Here is a 19045-nt window from a genome sequence, read left to right on the forward strand (position 1 = left end):
AAATGCATTGCATCTATTGTTCCATTTGCTTTTGACACTATACTTCGCAACTATTGGCAGAAAATTGTTTGGCTTCTTAAGCAATCACATCACAATTTCTACAGTGCCCAGGTCATGAAATGCAGTAAATGAATGTTTGCTGTTAAATGCCAGCTTCTGCTAGTGCCAATTGACTCAGTATTGCTTACACCTTCTGCCTGTATTCCCTGTCTCTATCTACTTGCCTAATCCAGACTCTCCTGAGTCTGTCTGCTCTGGTAACTGCACCATCACATCAGCTCACCTCCTTTATACATGTGACCTCTAGTCAGCCCATCATTCTTATTTACTGAGCATGAGGTCTTAGGAAAACACCATTCAGTTGTCTGTAGGTCTCAATGCTATCTATCTGTTTCACTTTTATCCACAATAATATTCCAGATGTCCTGTTGAAGTCAAGATTCAGTCTTACAATAAGAAAAGCATTACTGCTACAAACGTATAATGTTGCAGCCACCTTATACATTTAAAAAGGCTTAAGAGCTACTCAGAGTATCTATAATCATTAAAGTTGTTTTTGTGGGAAAATATCTTGTAGCACATACAGAAAAGAAAGCATGAAGGCATTGAAAATACATATCCTTCCAATGATGGCTGCTGCTAGAATGAGAAAACTATTAAAAGGGGGAGAATGGTGCAGAGTTAAGAGAATCCTAAAGAATGTGGTCAAATATACGTGTAGAGACTGGGGGGCAAAAGGAAATAGGTGTGGGTAACATCCTTGTATTCACCCACTCCGAAAGAGAGTATCTTCTATTTTCATCCAACAGGGAGCAGAATACATTTCAGTTCTGGGAAGCTGCTCGTTAAACAAGAGCCTCCTGGCATGTTGGAAGATGTGCAGCTTTCCAAATGAGCCTGCTGCAATCCAAAGTATAACTGGGAAAATCCTGCAAATGTAACCGGTGGTTTTAGTAATATATGAATCACTAAAAATTGCTTTCTGATATTTTCAAGGATTCTGAAACTTCACCATTAGCCACAAATTACAGAATTACTTAAGATGCTATTCCAAGATGACAGTGCTATTTTATATTTAAAATCTTAAGGTATCTCAAAAATCTCCAAGCAGTCAAATGTTGACCTATCAATCATCTACTTCTTATAATGATTATACATATTCCTTCTATATCCACCAAGCACTAAAAACACATAGTAAACAGGTATATGATGTACTTGAAGTGATTTTATACAAGTCTAAGAAAAACATAAGATAACTAACCTTGACCAGAAGTTCAGTTACTTCATAATGACCATAAGAACAGGCATTGTGTAAGGGCACCAGATCACTACAATATGAGAGGGGGGTGAAAAGAAGCCTGTGTTATTACAGATTCCCTAGACTTAGTTCACTTAATTTTAATTAACTTAAGTTTACACTTAGATTTAAATAGTTAACTGCTTTTGTGATCTTCTAATAGAAATGCACAGAATTTAACATTTAAATACACAGAATATAACATCTGAACACTAAGCTCTAACAATTCTAATTCCCAAGTCTCTTCCAAATTCATCTTTTTCTTCTCCATGGTTACCACCACTACCTTTATTATTTCTTCCCGTACTACCCAAACAGCCCCTATTTCAATTTTTCCTCCAAACTGTAACCAGATTTTTCTACGGAAATCTCATGTAGCTACTCTTTTTTTTTTTTTCTTAGAGGGGGAGAGAGAGACGTAGAGACATGGCAGGGGGCAGAGAAAGAATCTTAACCAGGTTCCACGCCCAGTGTGGAGCTCGGTGCAGGGCCTGATCCCATGACTCTGAGACTGTGACCTGAGCTGAAATCAAGAGTCAGATGCTTAAGTGACTGAGCCACCCACGTGCCCCTGATGTAGTGACTCCTTTGTTTAATGTCCTTCATTGGCTCTTCCTTGCTTTTGAAAGCTGGTACCAACTGTTTAGCCTGGCATGCAATGGTCTGACTCTCTGGAGCCTACCCTTTCATTAATGGTGTATGCTCAACTACATGCAGTTCCCTCCATGCCTCTGGTCATACTATTCCCTTGGTGTAAGAACAGATTTCCCTCCCTTCTGGCTTACTTCTACAATCTTTTCCAAACTCAGAGCTCAAACACTGGCTCTTGTTTGAAACTTTTTTCCAGACTCTGTAGGGAAAATTACTTAATAAACTAAACCCAATTCCTTCATGATGGCAATGAAAAAAGAATCTTTATAGGAAGGTACAATGGAACCTTAAAATCCTGACATGTATCTTTATGCTCTTCTTCCTTGGGGGATCAGTTACTAATTACCACAGACACTGCCATGATGGCCTCTGGTGAGTAATGGACACTCATGGTTTAGTCTTTAATTCTACCCACCCTCTCCTTCAAGGCTCATGGCTTTCTTTACCTTTTTTTTTTTTTAAAAAAAGATTTATTTGTTTTAGAGAGAGAGAGCAAGCACAAACAGACTCCTCAGTGAGTGTGGAGCTCAACTTGGGGCTCAATCTCACAGCCCCAAGATCACGACCTGAGCCAAAATTAAGAGTTAGATGCCCAAAGAACTCAGCCACCCAGGTGCCCCTCACCATTTTCCATTGTATGATTTCCTTCCTGAGTGCCAATTTCATTCCCAACTATCTACTAGCTACCTCTACTTGAGTTACCCTCATCATCTCATAAAACCAAGAGTTCTGAAAGTGAACTCAATGTTTATTTTTAAAATAATTTTCCTCCTGGATTTTAGTAGGTGTATCACTGAGTCTCTCATTCAGCTTCAGAATTTGAAATGTACTTATCTTTTTTTATTCCTTTCTCTCTCCTCACAGCCAGTCAACAAATCTTACCCATTTTTACACTATAATATCTCTTGCCACTGTGTCTTCATTTCCATTCCTCTGCAACATTATTATAGATCCTTATTATGCCTGAACTGCTACAATATTCTACAATATTCTACAATATGCTACAATATGCTACAATATTTATTCTTACTGCTCGTGGACCTCTGGGCTCTCTCTTCAAACTACCTTACACATTGCTGCCAGAATGTGTCCCCTAAAACTCCTCTTTTAGAAAAAATCTTTCCCCTTGCTTAAGATCCTTCACGGCGGGATCCCTAGGTGGCTCAGTGGTTTAGCACCTGCCCTCGGCCCAGGGCGTGATCCTGGAGTCCTGGGGTCGAGTCCTGCATCCGGCCTCCTGCACGGAGCCTGCTTCTTCCTCTGCCCGTGTCTCTGCCCCCTCTCTCTCTATGTCTATTTATGAATAAATAAATAAAATCTTAAAAAAAAAAAAGATCCTTCAATGGCTATCATGGCTCACAATCTGAAATCCTTAAACTAGAATACCAAGTCCTTTAAAACCTGGTTCTTACTACTTCTCCAGCCCTAGCCTTCATTTCTCCCCTGTGTAAATCATCTGCTTCAGCCACACTGGTCTAGTCATTGTTTCTTTCTTTCTCTTTTTCTTTTTTAAAAGATTTTTTTTAAAGCTTTTTTTTTTAAACTAATTTATTTATTTATTTATGATAGTCACAGAGAGAGAGAGAGAGAGAGGCAGAGACACACAGGCAGAGGGAGAAGCAGGCTCTATGCACCGGGAGCCCAATGTGGGACTCGATCCCGGGTCTCCAGGATCGTGCCCTGGGCCAAAGGCAGGCACCAAACCACTGCGCCACCCAGGGATCCCTTTAAAAGATTTTTATTTATTTATTCATGAGAGACACAAAGAGGCAGAGACATAGGCAGAGGGAGAAGCAGGCCCCCAGGGGCCCCAATGCGGGACTTGATCCCAGGACCCCAGGATTATGACCTGAGCCAAAGGCAGACATTCAACCATTGAGGCACCCACATGCCCCTAGTCATTGTTTCTTAAATATGCTATAATATCTGGTTTATTTTTTTTTTTAAGATTTCATTTATTTATTCATGAGAGAGACACACATACACACACACACACACACACAGAGGCAGAGAAACAGACATAGGGAGAAGCAGGCTCCATGCAGGGAGCCCGATGTGGGACTTGATCCCAGGTCTCCAGGACCACACCCTGGGCCAAAGGCAGATGCTCAACTGCTGAGCCACCGGGCGTCCCTAATACCTGCCTTAGAACACGATTCCACACAAATTCTCTTGCTCAATGATGTTTCTTAAACACTCTGCTTTCTTGAACTGAGTCCAGGTCAAGAATCACCTACTCCTGAAGGATTTTCCATCCAGTACAGCCACCACTGGGACTTCCCTCCTGCGAATTCCTATGGTACTATCCCTACCATCACCTCACAACTTAGTAGAGAACTTATATTGTTAGGTATCTTTTCATGCTCCCTAAAGTGTAGTGTAAGCCTTATAAGTGGTAGCTTTAAGGTTTTATAATTCCCTGTGTCCTCAGAGCAATGTGCTTATTGTAATGTTTATGCTGTTTAGCAAAAAGATTTTCAAAAGATTACAGAGATTATTATAAAGATGGTAACATTTAAGAAATCCTCATTTTTTCAAATGCTTACTTACCCTTTATCTTTAGCATGGACATCAGCTCCATGTTGCAGTAACAGCTGTACAATTTTTACTCTGTTGTATCCTGCTGCCAAATGCAATGGAGTTGACTGAAATATTAATCAGACAAATTAATGAAATTATAATAGCTAAAAAAATGTGCAAAAAGGTAAAAATCCAAATATAATCCAAAAGTATTATATTTGGACTTTATGAAGTTTCATAAAGCTTTATAACTTTGTAACTTCAATAGTTATCAATTTAGTTTTACAAAATCTAACATATATACCGAAGGCATAGCATAAAAGTTTATAAGTTCATTAACAGTAAGCAAACAAATGTTTATTACCAATAAAGTTTTACTAAGTTTAAGAATTCAAATTACTGCTTAAAAGAAAGTATCAGCATTCTCATCAAATGTTTCAATTTTTAGTAAGACAAATGCATTTTCCTATTACCAGGAAGATGTACACAAACTTAGTTGCAAAAGGAATTACCTTTCTACCATCACTTGCATGGCAGTTGACATTTAATGGTGTCAGTAGAGCCATCATTTTTTCTTCATTGCCATTCCTAGCACACAAAGAAATGTATTAGCAATTTGTATTCTTCATCGGATCCTATCTGGAGACATATTTGTGATCATCAAACAAAAATTCATTCTCTTTTAAAGTCCGATTATTAAAAAAAAATTAATGGTGAAGTTATTCAAAATACATATTTATAACACCAGTACATACCGGGCACTTTCCAAAAGTTCATCTTTCTTATATTCACCTGTGAATTGGGGGGATAAAAATTAATCATAAAAGTAGTAACAGTTTTATGCATAAAGATCCCTATGAACTATATTTAAAGTAGATAAATTTGGAAATATAATTTCCAATAAATAGCGTGTCTGGGTGGCTCAGTTAAGCATCTGCCTTTGGCTTGGATCATGATCTTGGGAGTCCTGGGATCAAGTCCTGCACTGGGCTCCCTGCTCAGCGAGGAATCTGCTTCTCCCTCTATCCCTCCCCTTGCTCATGCTCTGTCTCTCAAATAAATAAGTAAATAAAAATCTAAAACACAAAAATTTTAAAAAAAATCTAATAAATAGAAATGATTAACAGAATATTGTGCAGTTTAAAATTATTTATAGAAAGAACATGAAATACATTTGTTATGGAAGTAAAAAAAATCTGATATTATATAATAAAGCTATTCGAAAACAATATGCACCAAAAAAGGAAAGCCAAGAATATACCAAAATTTCAACAAAGTTTATCTTAGGTGGTAGGTTATTGATGAGCTTTTCTTTTTACTCCTCAAATTTCTTAAAACCAATGTTATTTGTGCAACAGACAAAATACACTCACAACTTTATTCTCAACACAAAACAAAATCCAATACGCCAACATTATAGAAATAACAAAAGATAATCTATGGCACTACCAATTGGAGATAATCATTAATATTTTATGAAAGCAAAAGATTTTCCAACACTAAGTTATATTATAGTGCTACTTTATATTCAAATAAAAACAAGATTGAATATAAACTCTTTTTTTGGGTTTTGTGTTTGTGAATATAAGCTCTTTATGCCTATGGGTTTCATATTTACAAATGAACACAAACAAAACAAATATAACTTAAATTAACATAATTTAATACAATGGACAATGTTTATTGATTTGCCAAAATAAAATTCAAACTGCTGCCCACAATACAAATTATACACGGACTGCGAATGCAAGGATTCTTTGAGCCCCAAGATTTTTTTAAAAAAAGCAGGGAATAGCACAGAATAGTGAAGGGGGAAATGAACACTGAAGTGATAGTTACAATAACAGCTTACTTTTCTAGAACCCTTTTGGGGGACTGGTCTAAATTTTTCTAGTAATATCAGAAGAAATATTACAAAGTCCAAGCACAACAGTTCACAGCAGAACCCCTCACGCTCTTGACTATTAAATTAGACATGATTCTAATGGTGGTCACACAGTGGTTAAGAATCCAGAAAATAATATGGCAGAGAACTTTTTAAGAGGAAACACTCCAATGAGGGAAAACATGTGAAGTTGATACTATCACTCTAAAAAGGCCTGACAGTCTAAAATGAACCTAGAGACTAAGCCTTATACATATTAATAGGTTCCAAGGACATGAATATGTTATGAGAACAATAACTGACACTCTTCATGGTACTGAAATTGGTATGCCCAGAATCTTCTGTTTAGAAAAGAGAATGGTTAGAGCTTTTTGAAAGGGTTTCATTAAAAAAAAAAAAAAAAAAAAAGATTAAAGTACATTTAAAATATAGTATATAAAGGGGTAAAACATATGTTATCTGGAAAGTCATGGAAATCTATTTTTATTTTTTTAGATTTTAAAATAATATTTCTTAAAACCGACAGCCTATATAGAACCTCATCATAAACCATCATATTACAAAAATTTTTTTTTTAATTTTTTTATCAGAACTGCAATGCCTAGAAAAGTAGTATTTTTAGGCAGTACCAGCTTGGAAATATAAACTCTGATTTCATTTTTTTTTTTAAAGATTTTATTTATTTATTCATGAGAATACACAGAGAGGAGAGAGAGAGAGGCAGAGACACAGGCAGAGGGAGAAGCAGGCTCCATGCAGGGAGCCTGACGTGGGACTCGATCCCGGGTCCCCAGAATCACGCCCTGAGCTGCAGGCGGCGCTAAACAGCTGAGCCACCAGGGCTGCCCTAAACTCTGATTTCAAAAGATGTTTCATAAACCTATTCACTGGTCAATAAAAGTTACTTTCTGAGATTTCAAATATTTTAGCTACTTTCTTTTTTTTTAAAGTTTTTATTTTAATCACTGGGTGCTTATCACAAAAAGTGCCTTAATTCCCATCACCTATTTCACCCATTCCCCAACCCACCTTCCCCTCTGGTAAACCATCAGTTTGTTCTCTATAATTAACAGTTTATTTCTTGGTTTCTCTCTTCCCCGCCCTTTGCTTGTTTTTTTTTTTTTTTTTTTTTTTTTTTTTTGTTTGTTTCTTAAATTCCTCACAAGAGTGAATGAAATCATACGGTATTGGTCTTTTTTTTTTTTTTCCGGTATTGGTCTTTGACTGACTTAAACCTCACTTAGCATTATACTCTCTAGCTCCATCCATGTTGCTGCAAATGGTAAGAATTCATTCTGTTTTATGGCTGAGTATTATTACATTATATATATATACATATATATATAATGTAATATATATAATGTGTGTGTGTGTGTGTATATATATATATATATATACACACATCTTCTTTATCCAATTATCTATGAATGGACTCTTGGGCTGCTTCTGTATATTGGCTATTGTAAATAATGTTGCTATAAACATCAGAATACATGTATCCTTTTGGATTAGTATTTCTGTATTCTTTGGGTGAATACCCAGTAGTGCAATTGCTGGATTGTAGGATAGTTCTACCTTTCACTTTTTATTTTTATTTTTTTAAAAGATTTTATTTATTTATTGAATTTCTACTTTTCACTTTTATTTTTTTTTTTAAGATTTTATTTATTCATGAGAGACACACACACACACACACACACACACACACACAGAGAGAGAGAGAGAGAGAGAGAGAGAGAGAGAGAGAGAGAGACACGGGCAGAGGGAGAAGCAGGCCCCATGCAGGGAGTCTGATGTGGGACTTGATCCGGGTCTCCAGGATCAGGCCCTGGGCTGAAAGCTGCGCTAAACCGCTAAACGTCTAAAATGAGCCACCCAGGCTGCCCTACTTTTTCACTTTTTGAGGAAACTCCACAATGCTTTCCAGAGTGGCTGCACCAGCTTGTATTCCCACCAATAGTGCACAAGGGATCATGTTTCTTTACATCCCCACCAACACCTGTTGTTTGTTTGTTTGTTTGTTTCTTTCTTTCTTTTTTTTTCTTTTTTTTTTTTTTTAAGTTTTATGTATTTATTTGTCAGGGAAAGAGAGCATAAGCAGGGGGATCAGCAGGCAGATGCAGCAAGGAACCTAACTTGGGACACCCTCCCAAGACCCTGGAAACATGACCTGAGCCGAAGGCAGATGCTTAACCAATTGAGCCACCTAGGTATCTCAATACCTGTTGTTTCTTTTGTTATTGATTTTAGCCATTCTGACAGCTGTGAGAGGATATCTCCTTGTAGTTTTGATTTGCATTTCCCTCATGATAAGTGATGTTGAGCATCTTTTTCTTTCTTTTTTGAGTGAGCCAGAGAAAGAATGTGCAGGAGGGTGGGGGGCAGAGGAAAAGGAGAGAAAGAAAATCCATGCTGGGCATGGCGCCTGATCCAGGGCTCGATTCACGACACTGAGATCATGACCAGGGCCAAAATCAAGAGTTGGATGCTAGCTGACTGAGTCACCCAGGCTCCCCAATGATGAGCATCTTTTCATGGTCTGTTGGCTGCCTGAATGTCTTTTTTTTTTTTTTTTAAGATTTTATTTATTTATTTATGAGAGACTCACAGAGAGAGAGAGAGGCAGAGACACAGGCAGAGGGAGAAGCAGGCTCCATGCAGGGAGCCCAACATGGGCCTGAATCCTGGTCTCCAGGACCCGGCCCTGGGCCAAAGGCGGTGCTGAACTGCTGAGCCACCCGGGCTGCCCAGAATGTCTTCTTTAGAGAAACAACTGTGCATGTCTTCTGCTCATTTTTCAATTGGATTATTTGGTTTTTTGGGTGGTGAGTTTTCTAAATTCTTCATACAGTTTGGATGCTAACCCTTTATTAGATATTTCATTTACAAACATCTTCCCATTCTGTAGGGTGCCTTTTAGTTTTGTGGACTGTTTCCTTCTCTGTGGAAAAGCTTTTTGATATAGTCTCAACTATTTACTTTTGCTTGGAAAAGTCAGGAACATTTAAAAAAACATCCTGAATACTAGATAGTAACACATAATTATCTATTACCTCTGACCGATATAAGGCAGGAATCACAAATTCAAACACCAATTTAAAAAGAGAAAAGAAAAGCTTTACTTTTCTCAGATAAGAATCAAATACCAATTGTCCAAATGTAAAAAATCTAACAACTGAACTGACAGTATTTTGAAAATCTAATTGAAGTCATTAACTTACAGGAAGCAACCTGTCTACCTAGCAAGCTCAATTCTTTACAGTCTTCCTAGAATACCCAAAGTGAGTACACAGACTTACCGGTCAGCACTGCTTTGGCAGACGGGTCTGCTAAATCCAATGCTGTCCTTCCATCTGTATTTCGGATGGTTGGCTCAGCTCCATGCTGTAAGAGCACTGCAACATAGCAATACTACCTTTCAAAATGGTAATCATGACAATCTGATTTTAGTAAATCATCTCAAAAATTCTGGTCCAGGAGTCATCGAGTTATATAAAAGCCTTTCATATCCTGATAGTATGGTAAATGTTATATTTTAAAGATAAGAATATATAAAATATTGCATTATTTAATGTATAAGACACATTAAATAAATGTCCTCTAAGCTCAATGTCAGGTCTCCTTTGCTTTGTGACTAAGGACAGATAAGAGTATGTAAGGAAATAAAAGGCTACTTTGCTTGAAAGCTTGTTCTCTCATTCCAAATGTACACTTCCTATGTTAAAAAAAAAAAAGTCCGATCATAACAAAAATGGAATTTCTAAAGCTATAGCCCAGGAATAGGGATCTGTGAAATTAAAAAAGGAAGAAAAAAAATCACACAGGTAAATTCTTTAAAAAAGAAAAGAAAAATACTCTTAGGGTTAGGGTTAAGAAACCCCAAATCAAAACCATTATATTACATCCTAGAGCACATAAAAAAAAGAAGACTTGTGCTATATTCTGTACTGTTAATTGTTATATAAAGATATTCTACCACACTAAGTAAGGTGCTGGGGAAAGACTGGCAAATACATGCAGAAAGGGAAGCCTACCTCCTGTTCTTTGACAGGGTTATATTCCTTCCACTCTACTACTACCTGTAATAGTGCTAATAGAAATAAAAATGTGAGCCGCATATGTAATTTAAATTTTTCTAGTAGCTACATTAAAAAAAATAAAAACATATTAAATTATTTTAAACACCTATTATTCAACCCAATACACCCAAAGTATTATCATTTCAATAATCTATTTATATTGTGATCAATATAAAATTGAGATTTTTACACACCTTTTTTTCAAAGTATGGTATATAAATCTGGTATGTAAAAAGTTTATCTCAAGCAATTAACCATATTACAAGTCCTCAGCTACCATACTTGACAGCACAGACCTATATTTGGAAAATCTTACATTATTAAAACTGATCATTTATATGTCTGAGACTCGGGAACTAGAAAAGGAATATGAGGGAGTAGCAACTTAGGTGATACATATGAAAGGAGAATTGGGCAGAAGTTACTAGGTAATGTGTTTTGTATCTTTATAAATGATCTAACTTGAACTAAGCTAGGGGCCAGTATAAATAGTGATCTGGGCTCTGGGGTGAGAGAACAATTAAGTTCAGCTTAGAGCACCTAGACTTTTTGTAGTGCAATGAGCTGATTTTTTTATCTGTTTCAAGGATTTCAACTGTCTCCGTTTTGCATCAGGAAACAGAGCTAAGGTACAGAGAGTCTAAAATCCCTGACTGGTAGGCTCAGAAAAGTCAATACCAGATTAATAAAAACTCTCAAACAAGCAATCTTTTCAGTGATAATTTTCTGTCAGTGATCAACCTGTCAGGCAAATTCTTTATCATTTGTTAAAGCATTCTAAATGACTGATAATTTGTCCTTCAAATGCTTCTATACTTACTCTACCATTTCTATTCTACAACAACCTTACTTCATACCCTCATCATTTCTCATCTGGGTTATTCTAGTTTCCTAGCTGGTCCCCCTGATGCCCTTCAACCTAGCCCCCTATCAGATCATTCTTTTGAAAATATACTACTCTCATCAGATTGTTTCCTTAGAAGTCTTCAGTAATTCCACACCTACATAACACTATCAAGCTCTCTAGCCCACAATTCAAAGCTCTTTATAAAGAAGTCTACCTACCTTTTCAATCTTTCTCCCACTACTTCCTAGAAAGATTTCAGGAAGGAGCAATTTGACTCCAACCAAGTCACAGTATTCAGTTCCCTCTAACACTTCTGTTCACTTCCACCATGACTTTATCTGGTAGTGTGTCTTATCTCCCAAGAGAATTAAATTTCTAGAGAACAGGAATTTTGTATTCTCTTCTTTAAAGAACTTGAGCTTAATATCATATAAAAACAGACATCCAGTAAGTAAAGGTTAGATTAAATCACAGTGTTCTTTAGTATTTAAATTCAGCCTGGCAGAATTTGATCATATTAACAAACGAGTCCAATTTAGATTAAGAATAGTTACAAACTGTTGCAGGAAAATTCTGGAAAGTAAATAGTCTTACCAATGCAAACATCAATTTTTCCTTTAATTGCAGCTTCATGGAGGGGGGTATAATTCCAATTATCACGAGCATTTGGGTCTGCACCATGTCGCAAAAGGAGACTGACTACTTCAGCATGACCAAAAGAACATGCATTATGAAGAGGAATAAGCCCTCCATCATCACGTGCTTGGACATTTGCACCATTCTGAAGTAAATATTCAACTACATCTTTCCTCCCAAAACCTAGAAGAAAACAAATTATCCACATTTTAGGTTGCCAAAGAAAATATATCAATCAGTATTTATAAGTATTAGCCATGCTAAAATTAAAATGTCTTTGGCTGAAGAAAAAGACTCAACAATTCAAAAAATAACTGATGAAAAGAGGCTCTGAAATATATCACTAACTAATCTTAGTGAGAAAGCCAAAGGTCCCTCCCATGATTAGGTAATACAGCTGATCCTTGAACAACATGAGTTTGAACTGCATGGGTCCACTAATAAGCAGATGTTTTATGGTACTATAAATGTATTTTTCATTATTATTTTAAGAATATAGTATATAGTACATACACAAAATATGTATTACTTGACTATTATCAGTAAGGCTTCTGTGGTCACCAGGAGACTTTTAGCAGTTTTTTTTTTTTTTTAAGATTTTATTTATTTATTAATGAGAGACCCAGGGAGAGAGAGAGAGAGGCAGAGACAGGCAGAGGGAGAAGCAGGCTCCATGCAGGGAGCCAGACATGGGACTCAATCCTGGGTCTCCAGGATCACGCCCTGGGCTGAAGGCAGCACTAAACCGCTGAGCCACTCAGACTGCTGGACTATTAGTAGCTAAGTTTTTGGGGAGTCAAAAGTTATATGCGGATTTCTGACTGCACAGGGGTCAACACTCCAATCCTCACATTGTTCAAGGGTCAACTGTACTACTAACTTCAGGGAAAGGTTATGAAGTAGATGACTAAAAGCCCAAAGTTCAAATGTTTCCCACTCTATAATAGCATTTTTTTTAAAGATTTTATTTATTCAGGAGAGACAGAGAGACAGAGAGAGAGGCAGAGACACAGGCAGAGGAAGAAGCAGGCTCCCTATGGGGAGCCTGCTGTGGGACCTGATCCCGGGACCTTGGGGGAATCACACCTCAAGCCAAAGGCAGACACTCAACCACTGAGTCATCCAGGCATCCCACTATAATAGCATTTCTAATTGGATATATAGAGTTCTGCATATTTAGTGTGCATACATTTTCAGATGTTCTAAGTATAACTCTTGCTAGAATTATACATCTATCCCATAAAATAGTTCCAGTAAATTGGGGGACTATGAGAGAGCAACAAAAGAAACCTGCTTACAGTTTATATTTGTCTATGCAGTGAAGATAAAAGTGATCCTAGGAAAAAGTGTGATGTCTGGTGTCTTCAGAGGAACCCCAACTTTATCACATGCACAACACAAGCAACTTTTTTCTAGGTAGGAAGCCTCCTTTAGAAAGCCATGTCCTGCAGTTCTGCTGTAACTGCCCCCATATCAAACAAAATGAAAAAGTCCTACAACTCACTTATACTGGTTTACAGATTTAGTACCAATGAATTTCAACCTTTTATCATTCCAACAGCACTTAAAACCTTTTTACCACTAAAAAAAAAAAAAAAAAAAGAATTTCAGGAATATCTTAAAGCAGATGGGGAAGTATTTGTGTGTGTTAGGAGAGAGAGGCCTTTCTCACTCATCTAAAGTTTTACCCCAATATTCTTAAAACCACCAAGGCTGAATACTGTTTTTCTGACTGGAGTAGAAGCTGAATGAGAAAGCAGAATTTTTTAAGGTATATGTCCAGGACAGGCCTACTTGCAACTGAGGGAAGAATCAGATGGGTGGAAACATTAACTGGATTCTTTGTTTTGTTTTATTATTTTTTATTTTTTTTTTAATTTTTTATTTATTTATGATAGTCACACACAGAGAGAGAGGCAGAGACATAGGCAGAGGGAGAAGCAGGCTCCATGCACCTGGAGCCCAATGTGGGATTCGATCCCGGGTCTCCAGGATCACGCCCTGGGCCAAAGGCAGGCGCCAAACCGCTGCACCACCCAGGGATCCCTTTTGTTTTGTTTTAATATTGCCAGGCTCTATGTCACAAAGTACATGTATGTCCATGTACATACATCTTTGTATCTCTGATTCTATTCTTCCTATTCTTAGCTCACAATTAAGATGTGGAGAAACAAAAGAGCCAATAATTTCAATACAATATGACTACAATAATAGAGGTATCTATAAAATGCTACTAGAGTCCAAAGAAGGGAATGCCTTAATTGGGAGAAAGCAGAGAATAAGAAGGACTATCTAAGGAGATTCCAGGAATGACATCTGAGCTGAAGGCTTATAGAAAAATTAAGGGGTCATTAGAATGAGGAAAGGAAAGGTGAGGGGAAGATCAGAGCAAGGGAAGAGAACTGGAGTCTAAGCAGAAGAAACAATGTACACAAGTGTGGAAGAATGAAAGAGTAAACATTCATAAAAGGACACAGAATGCCAATTAGGCAAATGCTAGATATAGAAGAACCTTTTATATGTTACGCTAAGGTAGCATCTGAATTTTGTCTTATCGAATAGCGAATTGTGTATTGTTTTTTTTGTTTTGTTTTTTTTTTTTTTTACAGATTTTATATTATTTATTCATGAGAAAGAGAGACAGAGAGAGAGAGAAGCAGAGGGAGAAGCAGGCTCCATGCAGGGACCCCGACACGGGACTCGATCCTGGGTCTCCAGGATCACGCTCTGGGCTGAAGGCGGCGCTAAATCGCTGAGCCACCCAGGCTGCCCGTGAATTGTGTTTTTAAAACTGTTTTCAGGCAGATTTTAATGGAATCATATTTTGTCTTTAAAAAATTTGAGATAAGGACACCTGAGTGACTCAGTGGTTGAGCATCTACCTTCAGCTCACGGCGTGATCCTGGGGCCAGGGATCAAGTCCCACATCGGGCTCCCTGCATGGAGCCTGCTTCTCCCTCTCCCTCTGCCTGTGTCTCTGCCTCTCTCTCTCTCTCTCTGTCTCTCATGAATATACAATCTTAGAAAAAAATTGAGATATAATTGACACAAAACATTATTAGTTTCAGGCACACAACATAATTAAATACTTATATATACTGTCAAGTGATCATCACATTAAGTCTAGTTAACATCCATCACCACACAAAATTGCACGTTTTCTTGTGATGAGAACTTTTAAGATCTCTCTTAGCAACTTTCAAATATATAGTGATTAACTATAGTCACCATACTGTACAATACATCCTCAGGACTTACTTATTTTGTAACTGGAAACTTGTATCTTTGGACCACATTCACCCATGTACCCACCCCTCATTTCCCACTTCTGGCAACCACCAATCTGTTCTATGAGTTTGTGTTTGTTTTATTTTGTAAGATACCACAAATAGTGAAATCATACAATATTTCTTTCAAGTAAAAAAATGCACTTAATACACCTAACCCACTGAACATCAATCATAGCTTAAACTAGCCCACCTTAAATGAGCTCAAGAACACTTAGTCCTCAGTTCTAAACCATCTAACACAAAGCCTATTTTATATTACAGTGTTGGGTATCTCATGTAATTTATTGGATACTATACTGAAAGAGTAACATAATGTTGTATGTGTAAGTACAGCATGGCTTTAAATGAAATGGTTGTTCACCCTCCTGATTGCAAGGCTGACTGGGGTTGCAGCTCAATGCCCTCGTCTAGCATCATGAGTACTGTACTGCATAGTGCCAGCCCGGGAAAAGATCAATATTCAAAATCTGAAGTATGGATTCTACTGAATGCATACCACTTTTGCACCATTGTAAAATCATACAATCATAAGTCAAACCATCATCAGCTGTAGATCTATCTTCCTCTCTCATGGATAGTTGTTACCAATTTTTTGCTACTGTACACAATGTTGCCAGAAGTAACTAAAGAGAGAACAGAAAACTGACAGTATCTGGTAACTTCTTTAATTTGGGGACAGAGAAGGAATGGGGGTAACTATCAAATCTCTGAGAAACAAAACAAAATAGGTTTTGTGGGTAAAGATGATTTGGTTTTGGAAATGCTTAGTAAGGTGCTTGTGGATCAAATACCATGGAGAAAGTTCTGCAGATCCAGACTCATGAAACCAGTATTAACCAGAGCTGTGACCATCAAGATGGCATTTGAAGCCATGCATGAAAATAAATGAGGCTGACTATAAAGCACTAGTTTTCTTCCTGTTGTGTTGAAAGAAGTGGACTTTCTATCAAAAATCTATCCTTTCTCATCTTGCACTTTAGTCCCTTCACACTTTCTCAAGGTCTTTTTTCTCTCCCTACTCCCAACAATCTCTCCCTTTCTACTAGATCATTCCTGACAGTCAGTAAACATGCTCTACATCTTCCATTTTATAAAAAATATTCTCCGTAAATTCAAATTTCCATTTCACTGCTCCCCTGCATAATCAAATCTCTAAAAGCTGTCACCAATTCTATCTCCTATTCACTGTTCTTCTAAATCTAATCTGGCTTCTGCTTTTTCCCTTACAACTGCTTTCATCAAGGTCATTTAAAATCTCCATGTTGCCAAATCCAAAGGACACGTCTGTCTTCATTTGACTAGACCTCTTAACAACATCTGGCAACTAAGTACTCCCTCCTTTGCTGAAACAGCCTCTCTAAAATTTCCATTTCATCATATGCTCCTGGTTTTCCTTCTGTTTCATCCATTCATTTACCAAATGATCAGGGAATATGTACTATGTGACAGACATTTTTTGGTGCTGGGACATGCTAGTGAACAAGAGACCAAATCCCTGCCTTTAAGGAACTTCTATTCTAGGGAGATGGGGGGTGGGGGTGGGGGAGATGAGCAATAAATACAAAAAATAAATGTCAGAAGGTAACAGGAAAAAGCAGAATAAGGAGCGATCAGGGTGTGTGTATGCAGGTGAGTTATAAAGCTGAATAGGGAGGTCATCACAGGTGTTGCTGAAATGGTAACATTTGATCAAAGACTTGAAAGACAGAAAGTTAGCCTTACCAATTATTAGCCAACAGGAAGGCCAGAGTGACCAAAGTGGAGTGAGAAAGCAGCAGCAAAGTAGGAGAGGAAGTTAGAAGTAATGGGGGCCAGATCTAGAGGCTCGAGGACCACTCTAAGAATCTGGTGGCAATTGTCAGAATAATTAGTGGCAGATTCCAGATACTCGAAGGTAGAGCCAGTATAGTTTCTCATGGATTAGATTTGGGATGAGGGTATGGGTGAAAAGGTGAGAGTGTGAGAGAGAAGTCATGGATGATTTTTGGACTGAGAAACAGGAGTGGAGCTGGCATCAACTTAGAGGGGAAGGCTACAGACAAAAGAGGTTAGTGGCAGAAGAGGAGCTGTTCAAACCTTGGACAGTTCTTATCTATCTGATGAGGCCTTCTTGCCTTCCCTACCCAATTTCTAAACATCAGCATTCCTCAAGACTCAGTTCTCTATCCCTTCTTCCCTTTTTAAATGATCTCATCTACTCCCCTGGCATTAAGTACCATTTAGATACACAACCTCCAAATTTAAATCTCCCATCTAGTTAGATTTCTCACCTGAATTCCAGACGGTTTACTGGACATATCTCCACCTGGATAATTCAAAGGCACCGCAAACTCAGTATGTTCCCAAATTACTCTTTATTTCCAATGACCCTTGCTCTGACCCAAACACTATTGTCTCTGAACTATTGCAACAGTCTCCTAATTGGGCCTCTCCATTTTTGTCCCCAGTGACCTTTTAAAAACAATAATCTGGGGGCGCCTGGGTAGTTCAGTCAGTTAAGCATCCAATTTTTGATGTCAGCTCCGGTCTCAATCTCAGGATTGTGAGTTCAGGCCCCACATTGGGCTCTACACTGTGTGGAGCCTACATTACAAAACAACAACTACAGGGATCCCTGGGTGGTGCAGTGGTTTGGCGCCTGCCTTTGGCCCAGGGCGCGATCCTGGAGACCCGGGATCGAATCCCATGTTGGGCTCCCGGTGCATGGAGCCTGCTTCTCCCTCTGCCTGTGTCTCTGCCTCTCTCTCTCTCTATCATAAATAAATAAAAATTAAAAAAACAAACAAACAAAAAACAAAAACCAAATCAAGTTATTTAAATTAAACCATGATACAATGATATATGTAATCAACATATTATCAATGATATTTCTTTAAATACTTCATTGGCTTCCCAGTAATGCTCACAGAATTAAATTCAATCACTCTACTGTGTCCTACAAGGCCTGCTGCATGAACTGGCTCTTATCTACTTCTCTAACTTTATTTCATATCACTCTTCACTTTCCGAACTATGATCTAGCTTTCTTTCAGATTTTCAAGTATGCCAACGTTACTTCAGGAACTTGGTACATGCTGCCTTTCTGCTTGGACTGCTCCTCCCCTGTTCTCTGCATTTCTTACTACTCACTGTAGTCGTCTCTCACTATTCATTCCTTCCACTTATTGTCTAATCTGTTTAAATGTCACCACCTTAAGGAGGCCATTCCTGACCATCCTACCTAAAGCAGTCCATTCTACCCACTGGTATTACTTCCTATCTCCTTCTCTTCTCTGCTAGCATGCAAAATGCAGAAAAATGGGGATTTTTGTCTTTGTTGTTCATGGCAATGTTCCCTGGCACTAAAATTCGAATTTACTATTTACTTATCAAGCCTGGATTGTTAAGTTCCATAAAAGGCAGGAACCATGTCTTAGTTTATCATTACTTTCTCAGTGTCCTTCACACTGTGTGGCACATAGCAATTTATTGATATTTATTGAATTAATATATCATAGTAGGAGAAAAGGAGACTGAGAAGTAAAATTAAGAAAGAATGAGACTGCAGAAGCCAAGAGGGAAAATTTTAAGGAGAAAAAGGCCAAAATCTCTTGCCACTATGCTCTGACTTGAGTCTTCCTTATCTCTGCTTGGGCATCATTGATTTTACTGTCCTCTCCAAGTTAAGCCATCCACAGTTGCCCCAATTAATGGTTCTGCTATCCCAGTCATTCAGCACTCACTGGAGGAAATACTTTTGGAAAAGAACTCTTAAACTGGAGAGTAAGAGAAAAGTAATCAGAACAAAGAAAAATTAGAAAAAGTACCTCTTCTTTTGGAAAGTTACTCGATGTGCCCAAG

At 37.8% G+C, this 19045-nt stretch overlaps 1 protein-coding gene across 3 annotated transcripts in view; it reads right to left on the reverse strand.

Moving 5' to 3' along the window:
* The window catches only part of TNKS2 (tankyrase 2), a 68286-nt gene that overhangs the window by 42111 nt on the left and 7130 nt on the right, over nucleotides 1-19045 (reverse strand). For all 3 annotated transcript variants that reach the window (XM_072806130.1, XM_072806131.1, XM_072806132.1), the window contains exons 2-7: nucleotides 11874-12098; nucleotides 9653-9748; nucleotides 5224-5260; nucleotides 4981-5056; nucleotides 4499-4593; nucleotides 1262-1328 (exon numbers count right to left, since the gene is read on the reverse strand). In XM_072806130.1, coding sequence (XP_072662231.1) covers nucleotides 1262-1328; nucleotides 4499-4593; nucleotides 4981-5056; nucleotides 5224-5260; nucleotides 9653-9748; nucleotides 11874-12098 — 596 coding nt within the window. The remainder of the gene's footprint in view (nucleotides 1-1261; nucleotides 1329-4498; nucleotides 4594-4980; nucleotides 5057-5223; nucleotides 5261-9652; nucleotides 9749-11873; nucleotides 12099-19045) is intronic.

The sequence above is a fragment of the Canis lupus genome, chromosome 29 (assembly GCF_048164855.1).
Source record: "Canis lupus baileyi chromosome 29, mCanLup2.hap1, whole genome shotgun sequence".
Classification (NCBI taxonomy): domain Eukaryota; kingdom Metazoa; phylum Chordata; class Mammalia; order Carnivora; family Canidae; genus Canis; species Canis lupus.